Genomic DNA, 16,284 nt, shown 5'->3' with positions numbered 1-16,284 from the left:
CTGTTTGCTCAGTATGGGACACAGAATCAGTTACATCAGCGCCGCGAGGAAGTGGAGCCTCTGGAAAAGGCGCCCCGATTCATTATAGTCACCAGAGAGTGTGCTCTGTGCAGCCACAAGGTTGACCAAAAAGAAAAATGAAGTCGCTCAGTCGTGTCCAGCTCTTTGTGACCCCATGGACTGTAGCCCGCCAGGCTCCTCTGTCCACGGGATTCTCCGGGCAAGAATATTGGAATGTGTTGCCATTTCCTTCTCCAGGGGATCTTCCCGACCCAGGGATCAAACCTAGGTCTCCTGCACTGCAGGCAGACTCTTTATCATCTAAGCCACCAGGGAAGCCCAAAAAGAAAACAAGCATTTATTAACAAATACACATGTCATCCATTATGTCCACAAACATTACTGAGTGGCTAAGATGGTCCAGGCACAGGAAATGCCAAAATAAATGAAATCTCAAACCCAGGGAACTGCCAATGAACACTTTCAAGAAAGCCAGAAAATCCTCTTGGCTCAAGATTATCTGCTCTCCCCCCTGGCCCGAGGCTGGTGCTTGGATCCCTCTCATTGGACTGATACTGCCATGTCCAAGCCTCTCCTTCAAAGAGCAAACACCCAGGACACAGACCCCATCAACCTCCCATCCTCAGCTTCAATATGTTCATCAATTTATCGGGTTGATTTTTCTCATGCCAGGAAAACTTGACAAGGATTTCATGAGGTAGGGTGATGCTTTCTTAAAGTAAAATAAAGTAAAAAAAAAAATGACGGGGGATGTTAGATAGAGAAAGTGGTAGTAACCAAGGGACCACAACTCTTTAAGCAGTATTTAAGGATCACAAACAATGTTAACATGCTGAATCTACCTGAGGAAAATTTGCATCAGACATCACAGGGCTTCTGTATCTTAGCCTGCCTTTTCCTAGACACTAGGATGAGTGGGATTTCCTTCTGCAGCTCTGATATGTACAGATGACTGTACCACACTGGCCTCAAATATATAAGTTAACAGCAGATCAGTGATTTTTCTCTAGCTAGCCTGTAATTACAAATGTACACATTTATCAACAGGGCAGTTTACAACTGGCTGGTGTCCCTTCAACACCACTGAAAGGGACCAAAGAGAGACAGAGTGAAGACTCCAGCCTCTGCAAGCACAGCCTGCAGCAGAAAGCAGGACTCAGGCAAAGTAGGCATGGCAGAAGACAGCCACGGCCAGCAGAATGATGCCATTGATGTTCACTACCATCCGCCACAAACGCTTCTCCGAGGTGTCTGTCATCTTCAGCTTCATGGCTGCCTCCTCTTCCTTCGTCATTTTGGGGCCCTTCTGCTGGTCCAGGCCACAGAACATGTCATAGGCCCGCCTGAAGCATCCTTTTTTCTCCTCAGAAGCTTCTGTGTCTGGGGAAAGGAATAAAAGGACTGTTGGATACAGAAGCAGGAGGTACTAGAAAAGATCTCCAGAGGAGAAAGCAGGCCGTGGCACATCTGCCACTTTGCACACAGCTCCCAATTTTCTTGTTTGCAGGAATAAAAATGGTGCAGATTAAGGTTTGAATAAATGTAATTAATTATAAGATGATGTTAACAGATGGATTCTACATAATATACTATGGTGGTATATTTTACCTCTGTTGGGCCCAAAGGAAATACATTTTGATTTCAGACACTCAGAATCAAACAAGAAATAATAGCTTATGAGAGAGAAATGTTAACCATTGACTGGGGGACTGTGACACGTGAAGAATGTGGAAAACCTACCTCTCAACCAGAGAAACCCATATCTGTTTGCCACATCACTGAAAGCAATGAGTTTGGCATGACTCAAGAGTGTACTGACTGCACCTGGAAATCCCAAGGCTTCACAACAGATCCAGTCATGTGGCAAGGATTGGTCTGTTCAGTCCCTGATCCAGGGCAGCAAGTGAGCAACACTTCAAGGGCTTAAGATCTGATACTGCTGAGTCAAACCATTCAACTGACCTTGCCACTAAAAAGTGGATGCCCACCAAGGGAACTAATTCTGTCCTCTGAGCCCAAGTGTGGCATTAAAGGCGAGCAGACCTGGGTTAGAATCCCAGGTTTGTGACTCACTAGATATGAAATCAGAGAAGGCAATGGCACCCCACTCCAGTACTCTTGCCTGGAAAATCCCATGGACATAGGAGCCTGGTAGGCTGCAGTCCATGCGGTCACTAAGAGTCAGGCACGACTGAGTGACTTCACTTTCACGCATTGGAGAAGGAAATGGCTACCCCCTCCAGTATTCTTGGCCTGGAAAATCCCAGGGACGGGGAGCCTGATGGGCTGCCGTCTATGGGGTCACACAGAGTCGGACACAACTGAGGCGACTTAGCAGTAGCAGCAGCAGCAGGTATGAAATCAAGCCCACTGTGTTTTCAGCACCATGGTCAGAGACCACTGCCCTCCCCTCTCCAGCCCAGTACCAGTAAACCACACATGACCTTGTGCTTCCACACCTCTGCACAGCACACATCACCATGACCATCCTCCATGTGTGTACCCCTCCCATGTAGGGAGGAAAAGCTCCAACACAGAAATTGAGGAAAACATTGCTCCATGATCAGGATAAGTCTCTAAGCATTGACTAAGCATTATCTTAGAGCTCTGAAGAATTGATGCTTTTGAATGGTGGTGCCAGAGAAGACTCTTAGAGTCCCTTGGACAGCAAGGAGATCAAACCAGTAAACCCTAAACAAAATCAACCCTGAATATTCATTGGAAGCACTGGTGCTGAAGCTGAAACTCCAATACTTTGGCCACCTGATATGAAGAGCTGATTTATTGGAAAGACCCTGATGCTGGAGAAGATTGAAGGCAAAAAGAGAAGAGGATGGCAGATGATGAAATGATTGGATGGCATCACCAACTCAATGGACATGAGTTTGAGCAAACTCCAGGAGAGAGTGAGGGCGGGGAAGGCTTGTGGGCTGCAGTCCACGGGGTCGCAAAGAGTCAGAAACTACTTAGCGACTGAACAACAAACAACAACAAGCATTATCTTAGTGGACTTGCAGGGAAATCTGATATTTTAAACATGATATGGTAAGCCAGCAAGACACAAGACCCTAAGAGCCTCTGTCTCATCCCCCTGATATCACTAGAACTGACCATAGCTTTGGTTCCAACTGCTTTCAGTTTATAAGCTAGTGTCTACCCTTGTCCCTAGCCAAGCCCCAAACCAAGTCAGGGTGGTGAATATCTCACCTGTGCTTACTCACTGAGCACTGTAAACCAAAAAGGGAAGAGCTGGGATGATTCTGCATCCTCCTCCTCCCCTTGACAAGGCCTTGATTAAACTGCCCCAAACCCATTTATCCACCTCACCCATACCCCGCTCCTCACTCCCCTCCAGAAGAGAGATCTGAGTTTTGAAGGCACTTGGTGAAAGCTTCAGGAAGGTGGTCTTGTGGTTAGAGGAGTAACTTGGGAATAGGCTCTGAGCCACAAATCACCTATTTCTAGGGCATCCTCCCGGGCGTCCTGAATGTCCTCGTCTTCTGCATCCAGGTCAATACGCTCCTCTTTGCTGTTGCGCAGGCTCCAGCACAGGCGGTAGAGCTGTGGAGAAAGCAGAACAGGTTAGCAGGGAGATCCAAGCAGTGTCCTGGGCCAAGAAGCTGGGAGAACAAAGAGATGTGTGTCGAGAAAGGAAAAGGAATGTGGCTCTCAACTCCATCAACAACACAGATAACAGTTCCTGTCCACAGCACTCTCTCTGAATATGTTGGGAAAGTGGATATAAATCATATACATGCACATACCATCCCCTAGGATATAGGCATATTCGGAGGCTGAGACTGTCGTGAGCATAGAAATGTTTTGAATAAATGATCTCTTGTTACATATGATAAATGAATTTGTTCCTTTTAGCATTCAGGCTAGGAAAGAAGGCCAGGCACCCATTTATCCAGACCAGCAGTGTAAGTAAGATCAGATTTTTGTACCATATTAATTGTAGATTCATGAGCCAGTTAGAATAGGAAGAGCTAGAGGTATACTTTCTATTGACGTGAAACCAGAAACTACTTTATTTCAAGAAGCATGGAACTAAATGTGTTTAGGGCTACAATATTTTAAAAAACTGAAGCATCAAGAAGCAATTAATACAACATAAAGAGAGTCTGTGACAGATTTGGCCAATAACTGTGATGGCAGTTCTGCTGCTATAAAAGCAATCTTTGTTTGACATTAAGGTTAGTCACAGTTTTGAAAATTTGGTGGTGAGGTTAAAGGTCTGTTAGGGATTCCTATTTTTATGTATGCATGAGAAAGGGACCAACAAAACCCTTTCTCTTTATCTTCAGACAAATGTGATCTTGGGTTAACTCTCTAGCTCTGTTCCCTGGAAACCTGAAAAGGGTAGAATGCTAGCTGTGCTGGGTTACCAGACTTCACTGCTTATGGTAAAAAGTGACCCATAATTGGTAATCTTCATCTGCATTGGGAGGGCTGCAAACATTCCCTAAACCAAGGGCGACATCTAGAGCTAAAGAAGAGTACTTGTCATCTTTGAAGTCTTGAATCAATTAGACTTTGATACTGTTTGAAATTTCTTAAATTCCATGGGCAATTGTTTGGAGGCTTCATTGGGGAAAAAAAAATAAAGGGTATATCATGCTTCAGATTTCCCTCAGCGTGGTGATTTTTACAACTAGGTATGTCCCTTGCTGGGACCTTTGGAAGCTATGACCTAGAGTCTGTTACAAGAAATATGCATTCCTATCTGGGAAATAAGCATCCAAGCTGGGGTAACCCTGTGTCAGCCCATGTGATCTCATTGCCGTGCACCTAAGCCATCACTCGGGCAGCAGGATCCAGAGGACAGTCCCTTGGGCTGAAATGCAGCCTGCTGAAGATACTCTTGACACTGCTCTGCTGGCAAACCGCGCTCCCTGTCCTGTCCTTCTGTGCATGCTCAGTTGCTAAGTCATGTCCGACTCTCTGCAACACCATGGACTGTAGCCCATCAAACTCCTCTGTCCATAAAGTCTCCCAGGCAAGAATACTGGAGTGGGTTGCTATTTCCTCCTCTGGGGCATCTTCCCGACACAGGGATAGAACCCAGGTCTCCTGCATTGCAAGTGGGTTCTTTACCACTGAGCCACCTGGAAAGCCCATGTGTCCTTCATGTGACACCAGAGACGAGGACAGCCTATTTTAGAGAGTAAGAGGCCTCTAACTGAGCCAAAGCAATCAAGTTGAGTGCTGCAGCATGAACACAAAAGCAGGCAGGACAGCCTCCTATATGGATACTCACATGCACATCTGCAATGGGCTTGGTGAAGAGGGAGACGGCCAGGATGACAATGATAGTAATGACAAAGAGGATGATGGCAAAGTACAAGTAGTGCACACCACAGATAATCGTGGGACAGTTGCTGGGCTCCATGCAGCTCCCGGTTCCATAGGCAAACTCGGTAATCATACGGGACACCCCGATCAAAAATCCTATGATCAATCCCCAAAAGGCTCCCTGTGAAAGAAAAGCCTGGATGATGAACACTGTATTTGGGAAACAGCTGTGCATTCACTGGGGGACAGAGACGAAAGGATAACAGTGAGAGAAATACGAGCTCCGGGCCATCCGAGACAGGAACACTGGGGTTCAGAATACGACTGGGGATGTTAGGTCAGGCCTTCAGTGGCTCTGTTTACCACCTCTTAGGAACTCGACTGGGTATTTGAGTGTTCTTAGTTGCTCAGTCATGTCCAACCAGCTCTTTTGCGACCCCGTGGACCTGCCAGGCTCCTCTGTCCATGGGCTTTTCCAGGCAAGAGCACTGGATTGGGCTGCATTTCCTGCTCCAGGAGATCTTCCCAGGGGAGGGACTCGACCCATGTCTCCCACATCTTCTGCACTGGCAGGTGTATTCTTTACCACTGAGCCACCTGGAAAGCCCTGGGTTAGAATAGCACCCAAGTTCTCAGTACCAAAAAAAAAAATCCCTTTAACTTTAAAAATACTTTGAATTTCTCTACCTGCAGCTACTATTACCATCAGACTCCAGATTTAGGCACATTCAGTTATAACACAATTACTTGTGAGCTAATCTGTATTCCTTGAAGACATTGAAAGAAATTGGGTCTTTTAGAGGAAGCGGAGAAAGGAACTTTCCCATCAGCCCCTTTTATAGATCCAAAGTCCCCTCATCCTTATCCCTATCTGGCTGGAGTATCACTTCTTGGTCCTTCACTGGGCCCTGAGAAATGCTGACTGGAAAACCTAGCCCCCTGCAGAACCCAGGAGGTAGCCTGTGCTAGCAATTCCCATGGAGCTGTTTGCCCAGAGGCTACAAGCTTCCCAGAGAGAGCCACACAGTGAGAATCACCCAGAGTAGATGGAAAACACACATCATTACTTGGGAATTAATTTAGAACCTGCAGCAAGGGGAAGGAAAGTCCCAAGGTCCCTGGAGGATTTTCCATATGAACCCTCACCAGCACCTTCATTCCTGCTCAAGATCTCTGGAAATAGAATTCCTCCCAAAGAATATACAAATCCAGATGGGAATTTCTGTTCCCAAATGACTTTTCTAGACATTCTTGATACCTACCGGCTCATTGACTCTCTTGCAGAAAATAGCAAGCAGGAAGACTGCTGCAATGGGTGGTCCCAAGTAACTGGTGATGGACTGGATGTAGTCGAAGAGCTGTCCGCTTTGGGCTGACTGCACGATGGGCACCCAGGCGATGCTGACACCGATCAGTACCAGCATGAACAACCTGAAATCAAGCCCCACAGCAGGGCGTCAACAAACGGCAACACTGGAATAGTTATAGACAGAGAAACTGCCTGCAACACAGGAGACTCAGGTTCAATCCCTAGATCAGGAAGATCCCCTGGAGAATGAAATGGCAAAGTACTCCAGTATTCTTGCCTGGGAAATTCCACATACAAAGGAGCCTGGAAGGCTACATTCCATGGGGTCACAACGAGTCAGACGTGCTGAGCGACTGAGCAACAGCAACAGTAAAGATAGATAGATAGAAAGGTTTATATGACCAGAGCAGGGAAAAATAATTAGCAAATTCATTGAGACTCTTTTCTTCTGTATTCTGCTCCTTCAGCGGCTTCCCTTGTGGCTCAGACAGTAAAGAATCCACCTGCACTGTGGGAGACTTGAGTTCGATCCCTGGGTTGGGAAGATCCCCTGGAGGAGGGCATGGCAACTCACTCCAGTATTCCTGCTTGGAGAATCCCCATGGACAGAGGAGCCTGGTGGGCTACAGTCCATGGGGTCACAAAGAGTCGGACATGACTGAGCAAATAAGCGCATAGTACTGTTCCTTCAGGAAAATCTTCTTTGCCTGTAAGTAAAATGCACTTGATTTTCCATAGTAAAGTCAACCCACTAACTCCCAGGAAAGAATCCACTTTGAGAGGCAATGGAGTTTAGGAACAAAGGTGTGGACTTTGGAGCCAGTCTCCTTTTTTGGGTTTTTTTTTTTTGGCCATGCCTCGTGACTTACGGGATCTCAGTTTCCCAACCAGGGATTGAACTTGCACCCTTGGCAGTGAGAACATGGAATCCTAACCACAGGACCACCTGGGAATTCTCTGAAAGTTAAAGTGAAGTCGATCAGTTGTGTCCGACTCTTTGCAACCCTGTGAACTGTAGCCCACCAGGCTCCTCCATCCATGGGATTTTCCAGGCAAGAATACTGGAGTGGGTTGCCATTTTCTTCTCCAGGGGAACTTCTTAACCCAGGGATTGAACTCAGGTCTCCCACACTGCAGGAAGGAAGACTTTATTATCTGAGCCACCAGGGAATCCCTAGCTCTCTTCCTTTTGAGTTTTACTTCAAGTCCTGAAAAGACAGGATGCGTGCTCAGTTATATATGACTCTTCACAACCCCATAGACTGTAGCCTGCCAGGTTCCTCTGCCCTTGAGATTTTCCAGGGAAGAATACTAGAGTGGGTTGCCATCTCCTCCTCCAGTGGATCTTCCTGACCCGGGGATCAGACCTGAGTGTCCTGGAATTTCTGCATTGGTAGAGAAATTCTTTACCACTGAATCCCCTGGGAAAGATGCGAGGGTTCCTTTTAACCTCTTGATTTAATTAGAAAGAAGGAAGTGGTTCTCTTATCTCTGGAATTTAAGGCAGAAGAGTCTTAACCTAACCTTCACAAAGTAGTGTTCTTGCTCACGTATTTCTCCCTCTAATGTACCCCTCCCATTGCCTCCCATTTATTCAGATCCTATCCACCATTTAGACATAGATTGGGGTCTCCCTCCCCCAGGAGCCTTGCTCAGCTACTGACTAGTACAGTCATCTCTCCCTTCTCTGAGCCTGTGATTGCTCTTACAGGCACCACAGCACAGTGTAGAATTGTTTCTTGTAACTGTAAGCTTATTGAAGACAGGGACAAACCCCAGAGCAGCAATCATTGGATGCACAAAAAGTGTGAGCCCCAACACAATCTCAGGGCCAAGAGATCCAGCCCTGAGTAAAGCAACAAAATGATTTTCTTTCCATGTTGCATCTTGAGTCTTATACATAGCAGAGAATGCCAGTAACCATCTTTCAGAGGAAAACCCTGTCAGGGAGCCATGCTGCTTCCTGTGAAGCAGAGGGCAGACTCTGGCCCAGTCTGACCTCCCCTGGGTGCCAGGTGTCTCATCGCCTACAAGGGGCCTGTCATGTTCCTTTCCTTCCTTTGCCCCAGTCTTGCTCATGAGATTTAGGAGGCAGCAGCACTCCCCGGGAAACTTTCCCTGGACAGACATCCCAGGGAGTTTTTCCCCTGCCCTGAGGAGGCTGGCCTGCCTTTGCCCCCGAGAGAGACACAGCAGAGCTTCTGCTGATCCTCTTCCCAGAGCCTCTGCTCCATGGATAATTGAGATAATGGGCACACCTGGCCCACAGATCCATACTTACGGGGTCCAGTATCCTGTTGTGTCCATTAGCCCACTTGACAATAACAAGTGTGCACAGAGTATGGTGTTTTAGACTGTGCAAAGCACATTCACAAGCATAGTATCATCTGACCCTCACAATGGTCCTGTAAAATGCTACAGCAAAAGGTCAAGGCATTGGAGGCACCTGGGCCTAAAAGACGCCCAGAGAGGAGAGTTGCAATGTGCAGGCCTGAGCAAGACAGTGTGGTGCTGGGAGCCAGCATGAGGAAGGAGGCTTGGCATATGCAAAGGCATGATCAAGCCTCAGGAAACCCCATTCCCGAGCATCTACCTCCAAAACCAGAGTCTATCTACTTTACTGTTTCATGCTCTCGCCTACACCTCTGACTTTATGGGGGGCTGTTCCCCCCCAGTTCTCTTGGAGAAGGAGTAAACGTGCAGCTCCAAGTCAATAAAAATTCCTGGGCATGACAAGAGTGTTTCAGCTTACGGACTCCTCTGAAGGTTATCTAGCCCACCTGTATAGGTTCCTCCGGCCACATGTGATTGTTTACAGCCTCCCAACCTGAGAGGCATGGGATGTATTAGACTTACTAAAGGTAAATTCTTTTGGGAAATTGTCAGTATAGTGGGTTGGTTAGGAATTATATTGGTGAAGGGTTTTTCATTTGTTGTGCCAATAATTGCTGCTAATTCCCTGCCCTGGGTGTGACAAGGGTGTCACAGGTCAAACCTCTCTGCTGACAGGCTACCTTGTGTGACAGGAATATTGATACTCCTGCCACTACGCACATGACTGTTTCAGTTCAGTTCAGTTCAGTCGCTCAGTCGTGTCTGACTCCTTGCGACCCCATGAATCACAGCACGCCAGGCCTCCCTGTCCATCACCAACTCCCGGAGTTCATTCAGACTCACGTCCATCGAGTCCGTGATGCCATCCAGCCATCTCATCCTCTGTCGTCCCCTTTTCCTCCTGCCCCCAATCCCTCCCAGCATCAGAGTCTTTTCCAATGAGTCAACTCTTCGCATGAGGTGGCCAAAGTACTGGAGCTTCAGCTTTAGCATCATTCCTTCCAAAGAAATCCCAGGGTTGATCTCCTTCAGAATGGACTGGGTGGATCTCCTTGCAGTCCAAGGGACTCTCAAGAGTCTTCTCCAACACCACAGGTCAAAAGCATCAATTCTTCGGCGCTCAGCCTTCTTCACAGTCCAACTCTCACATCCATACGTGACCACAGGAAAAACCATAGCCTTGGCTAGACGGACCTTAGTTGGCAAAGTAATGTCTCTGCTTTTGAATATACTATCTAGGTTGGTCATAACTTTTCTTCCAAGGAGTAAGCGTCTTTTAATTTCATGGCCGCAGTCACCATCTGCAGTGATTTTGGAGCCCCAAAAAATAAAGTCCGACACTGTTTCTACTGTTTCCCCATCTATTTCCCATGAAGTGATGGGACCAGATGCCATGATCTTCGTTTTCTGAATGTTGAGCTTTAAGCCAACTTTTTCTCTCTCCTCTTTCACTTTCATCAAGAGGCTTTTTAGCTCCTCTTCACTTCCTGCCATAAGGGTGGTGTCATCTGCATATCTGAGGTTATTGATATTTCTCCCGGCAATCTTGATTCCAGCTTGTGTTTCTTCTAGTCCAGCGTTTCTCATGATGTACTCTGCATAGAAGGTAAATAAGCAGGGTGACAATATACAGCCTTGACGGACTCCTTTTCCTATTTGGAACCAGTCTGTTGTTCCATGTCCAGTTCTAACCGTTGCTTCCTGACCTGAATACAGATTTCTCAAGAGCCAGGTTAGGTGGTCTGGTATTCCCATCTCTTTCAGAATTGTCCACAGTTTCTTGTGATCCACACAGTCAAAGGCTTTGGCATAGTCAATAAAGCAGAAATAGATGTTTTTCTGGAACTCTCTTGCTTTTTCCATGATCCAGTGGATGTTGGCAATTTGATCTCTGGTTCCTCTGCCTTTTGTAAAACCAGCTTGAACATCAGGGAGTTCACGGTTCACGTATTGCTGAAGCCTGGCTTGGAGAATTTTGAGCATTACTTTACTAGCGTGTGAGATGAGTGCAATTGTGTGGTAGTTTGAGCATTCTTTGGCCTTACCTTTCTTTGGGATTGGAATGAAAACTGAACTTTTCCAGTCCTGTGGCCACTGCTGAGTTTTCCAAATTTGCTGGCATATTGAGTGCAGCACTTTCACAGCATCATCTTTCAGGATTTCAAATCCAGCTCCACTGGAATTCCATCACCTCCACTAGCTTTGTTCGTAGTGATGTTCTAAGGCCCACTTGACTTCACATTCCAAGCTGTCTGGCCCTAGATTAGTGATCACATCATCAGGTTTATCTGGGTCGTGAAGATCTTTTTTGTACAGTTCTTCCATGTATTCTTGCCACCTCTTCTTAATATCTTCTGCTTCTGTTAGGTCCATACCATTTCTGTCCTTTATCGAGCCCATCTTTGCATGAAATGTTCCCTTGGTATCTCTAATTTTCTTGAAGAGATCTCTAGTCTTTCCCATTTTGTTGTTTTCCTTATTTCTTTGCATTGATTACTGAGGAATGCTTTCTTATCTCTTCTTGCTATTCTTTGGAACTCTGCATTCAGATACTTATATCTTTCCTTTTCTCCTTTGCTTTTTGCTTATCTTCTTTTCACAGCTATTTGTAAGGCCTCCCCAGACAGCCACGTAGCTTTTTTGCATTTCTTTTCCATGGGGATGGTCTTCATCCCTGTCTAGTTCATCAGGCACTCTATCTATCAGATCTAGGACCTTAAATCTATTTCTCACTTCCACTGTATAATCATAAGGGATTTGATTTAGGTCATACCTGAATGGTCTAGTGGTTTTCCCCACTTTCTTCAATTTAAGTCTGAATTTGGTAATAAGGAGTTCATGATCTGAGCCACAGTCAACTCCCGGTCTTGTTTTTGTTGACTGTATAGAGCTTCTCCATCTTTGGCTGCAAAGAATATAATCAATCTGATTTCGGTGTTGACCATCTGGTGATGTCCATGTGTAGAGTTCTCTTATGTTGTTGGAAGAGGGTGTTTGCTATGACCAGTGCATTTTCTTGGCAAAATTCTATTAGCCTTTGCCCTGCTTCATTCCATACTCCAAGGCCAAATTTGCCTGTTACTCCAGGTGTTTCTTGACTTCCTACTTTTGCATTCCAGTCCCCTATAATGAAAAGGACATCTTTTTGGGGTGTTAGTTCTAAAAGATCTTGTAGGTCTTCATAAAACCATTCATCTTCAGTTTCTTCAGTGTTACTCGTTGGGGCATAGACTTGGATTACCCTGATATTGAATGGTTTGCCTTGGAAAAGAACAGAGATCATTCTGTCGTTTTTGAGATTGCATCCAAGTACTGCATTTCGGACTCTTTTGTTGACCATGATGGCTACTCCATTTCTCCTGAGGGATTCCTGCCCACAGTAGTAGATATAATGGTCATCTGAGTTAAATTCACCCATTCCAGTCTATTTCAGTTCGCTGATTCCTAGAATGTTGACGTTCACCCTTGCCATCTCTTGTTTGACCACTACCAATTTGCCTTGATTCATGGACCTGACATTCCAGGTTACTATGCAATATTGCTCTTTACAGCATCGGACCTTGCTTCTATCACCAGTCACATCCACAACTGGGGGTTGTTTTTGCTTTGGCTCTATCCCATCATTCTTTCTGGAGTTATTTCTCCACTGATCTCCAGTAGCATATTGGGCACCTAATGACCTGGGTAGTGCTTCTTTTGGTATCCTATCATTTTGCCTTTTCATACCTCTCAACCATAAACAGCACAGAGAGTTTGGAGTATTTTGAAAGTATTAATTAGCATAGGGCTTTTCTCATTGTTGAATCAATGATTGCCACCAGGCCTCCATATCCTTAGGCACCTGGGAATATATTAATCAATGTATTTGGAATATAGAAAAGGAAATATAGTAGTTTTTAAGGTTAGCAATACTAGACTTTTTGAGTTAATGAATTTTCTCTTTTGTAATAGATCACTGTACTTTGTTATAAATCACTGTGTCCTTGCTATGTAAAAATGTAACTTTATCACTATCTTAAGACTAAATAGATCTTAAGGGGAACATTGGTGAAAGGATTTTCATTTGTTGGGCTGATGTTTGCTGCTGAATCTCCATATTCCCTGCCCTTATAATGAATATAACTAACATATAGGAGAAATAAGTATTAACCTTTAAGCATATAGGAGAAATAAGTATTAACCTTTAAGATTAATCATGTTAACCTTGGGTTAAATAAATTCCTTTCTTGATTGTAACTCACTACATCCTCACCCTATAGGAATGCAACTTTATTTGGAGGGTGGTGCCTGGTTTGACAAAAAACACCCTTGGAAAAAATAAGTTTTTTGGTTATCAGAAAGAAAGGGTCATAAAATGTCAGCAGGTCTCATGGCCAGAAGATGATGTAAAACCCCTAAGATCTTTTTTTATGTAAAGCACCTGATTTTGATACAGGTCAGGACTGCTGACCCCCGGGTGACTCTGTATTCATCCCTATGTGTAACAAAAGGTATATAAGCAAACCCCAAAATAAAGAAATCGGATCAGTTTCCGGAAAGACTGATTCCCCCATGTCGTTCTTTCTTGCTCCCTGTTTTTCTGGCCGAATTCCCATCTGGTGCATGGGTACTCACCAAGCCTACTAATTTTGCCTGGGCTTCTAAGATTGGACCGGGGAGGCCTCAGTGCCTCCTCTCCTTCGAGAGAACAGAAAGATGCCTGTGGCCTACGTAGGTGGTGATTGGTATTCCATGTAAACCAAGTTATTCAGCCTCTTTTTCTCTGCTAATTTTCTAATCCCTCTCTATCTATAATTAAATAAGTTATTTCCAAGGACGCTGACTCCATCCCCCACTTCGAATCACCCTGGATCCACTGGGGCTGGACCCCAGCAGTGTGAGATGGTATACAGTGCCTAGACAAGGACTCAGTTGGCCATGGGTTCCAGTCCTGGTTCTGCTGCTGTCCAAACTTCTTATTTAGGTATGACAAGCCTCATTTTGTTCACCAATGAACTGAGGTTAGATTAATGATCCCTGATGTTGTTTTGTGCTCCAGATTAAATGATCTCTGATGTCATTTCATGTTCCAGAGAGACACTGTTTCAATGATCTTGGATTTAAAGTTAAATGCCACTGAGAGCAATATAACTTGCCACGGTGGTTACTCTCATTCTACCCAGCATCTACCAGTCTTCCCCATCTAGAGGGAACCTCTCTGGTCATTCAGGTTTTCATGGGGCTTAACAGGGGTAGCTGTACTTACCGTCCTGCAATCATAAGCTCTTTCTCAGATGCTTTCTTCCGGATCTTGGTGTAGATGTCCATGGTGAAGAGGGTGCTGGCACTGTTGAAGATGGAGGTCAGGGAGCTCATGAGAGAGGCCAGCATGACCGACAGCATCAGGCCTCGCAGTCCTGGAAGAGAAGGAGGTTCTGAGTGGTACCTGCAGCATTTCAGCTCTTTTGTGCTTGAAAAGTGTGACAACTCAAGGTTTTTTGCCTTCTGACACCATGCCATATTATTTGATTTATCTCTCCAGGGAGATTAGATGTTTTAAGGGAGGGACTGTGTCTTTAAATTATATTGGAAGTCCACAGCAGTCAACAGAGCTAGGGACAAAGTATACATGCAGAAATGCTTTCCAGTTGGATTGCTGGTGGTAGTGGTAGTGATGGTAGTGTGTGTGCATGTGTGTGTGTGTGTGTGTTTCCATCTGAGCTTTTATAAGGTCTCTCATCTGAAAGATTAATGAAAATGGAGAAATATTTAAACTAGGATTCAAAAGATGAGGTTTCAAGAAAGTGAAAAGACAGCCATAGAAAGGGAGAAAATATTTTCATATATCTAATAAGAGTTTTGGAAAACTATTCTATCATCCTCTAGGTATTGTATCTGTAAATAATTTTATAGCTTTATTTTAATCTACAGACTAACAAGAAGAAAAATAAAGGTTGCCTATTCTGATCACTTTGTCATGTGTTGGGAGGGTTTTTTAATGGTTCCTTTTGAGAGTCTATCATGTAGACTACAGACTATAGGAGCTACAAAGATCACCCAACTTTCTCATTTTTCAGTAATAGAATAAAATGTCCATTTCAAGGAATTAGTCTGTAGGGCTTCTAGTCTTAGTTCTGCCCTTTGCTCAGAGTAACTCACTGGTTAATTGCTAAGCTGGGCTATAGCTCTCTCCTTTTTGTATTACCTCTTATCAAGCTCAAATTCATTTATTCACTCGACAAATATTTGTCGAACACAATTTTACAGCAGTCCAGGAAACAGATAATGGCATATTAGAGTAGCATGATGGAGACAAGAAGAAGAGGTAGATGAATATAAGGAGATAACATTAACAGACTTTGGTGAGGGATTGGTGGGGTGATATTTACCAGCTAAGTGAAGAAGGCTGAATCCGCAAACAAGATTTAAAAGGAATAGCTGGAAAGGATGAGGAGAAAACAGGAGAGGATAGTATTATAGAATCCAAGAGGAGGGAATAACTCAAGAAAGAGGAGCGATCAATAATGCTGAATGCTACTGAGAACATATGGAAAATATCTATTTGATCTAGCATAGGGAGGTCACTGGGGAATCTGGTGTTTACAGAAGCCAGGTTCCAGCCAAAAAGACTGGCAATGGTTTGTGCAGACACAATATTTTGTCTTGCATGCCACGCAGCTTTCTATCATGCACAATTCACTCTGTTGTAGTGTTCAGAGCTACCTCACTCAAGATCTGCAGGTCTAAGGAAACAGCATAAACACCCCAAAAGAGGCAAGAATCCCAGCCAGAACTCTAAAAGAGCCATGATTCTTGCTAACTGCAACCTTAATTAATAAGCAGCCCAGCTCAGTGGAATTGTTAACTATTACTCCCATTTTTATAAAAGTTGAATAAAAATGATTTGCCCGAGGTCATATATCAAGTCTGTGGTTTAAAAATATATATACAAATTCCTCAGTTCTCACCTTCAGCAGAGTTAACCATGCCAGACACTGAGTTACTGAGTGACCTTAGAAAATCACTTTCTCTGTGTAGGCCTCAGTTTTCCCAACTGTAAAATGAACAGGTTTGCCTAGATGATCTTCATGTTTCTTTTCAGTAAAAAAAGAAGTTGTTTATTCTAAATTTTCCTGATGAATACCTTTGAATTTTTGGTCTCCTGGGGCCCCTAACCTAAAGAGATTTCCATGCCTTGAGCCAGAATTAGATTTTCAGTCAACATGAAGATGAACAGTAAACACACAGGTCTACCCCAAAACTAACTATTCTGGACTGTAAGTCCTCACTCTCCTGGATTCCACATTCTCTATAGTGAGACATCCCCTTGTATCTGATCTACCTAC

The 16,284-nt window shown here is 44.6% G+C and overlaps 1 protein-coding gene across 1 annotated transcript in view; it reads right to left on the bottom strand.

The window, feature by feature from the left end:
- Positions 1-337: 337 nt before the first annotated feature.
- Positions 338-16,284, bottom strand: part of SLC5A1 (solute carrier family 5 member 1) — a 54,920-nt gene continuing 38,973 nt past the window's right edge. Inside the window, exons 11-15 of the mRNA XM_040251156.1 lie at positions 14,205-14,355; positions 6,579-6,747; positions 5,282-5,497; positions 3,477-3,582; positions 338-1,401 (exon numbers count right to left, since the gene is read on the bottom strand). Coding sequence (XP_040107090.1) covers positions 1,178-1,401; positions 3,477-3,582; positions 5,282-5,497; positions 6,579-6,747; positions 14,205-14,355 — 866 coding nt within the window. The 3' untranslated portion in view covers positions 338-1,177. The remainder of the gene's footprint in view (positions 1,402-3,476; positions 3,583-5,281; positions 5,498-6,578; positions 6,748-14,204; positions 14,356-16,284) is intronic.

Source organism: Oryx dammah, unplaced genomic scaffold (genome assembly GCF_014754425.2).
Source record: "Oryx dammah isolate SB20612 unplaced genomic scaffold, SCBI_Odam_1.1 HiC_scaffold_12, whole genome shotgun sequence".
Lineage (NCBI taxonomy): Eukaryota > Metazoa > Chordata > Mammalia > Artiodactyla > Bovidae > Oryx > Oryx dammah.
The sequence above is the reverse complement of the archived record's forward strand: the minus strand, read 5'-3'. Positions and strand labels throughout refer to the sequence as shown.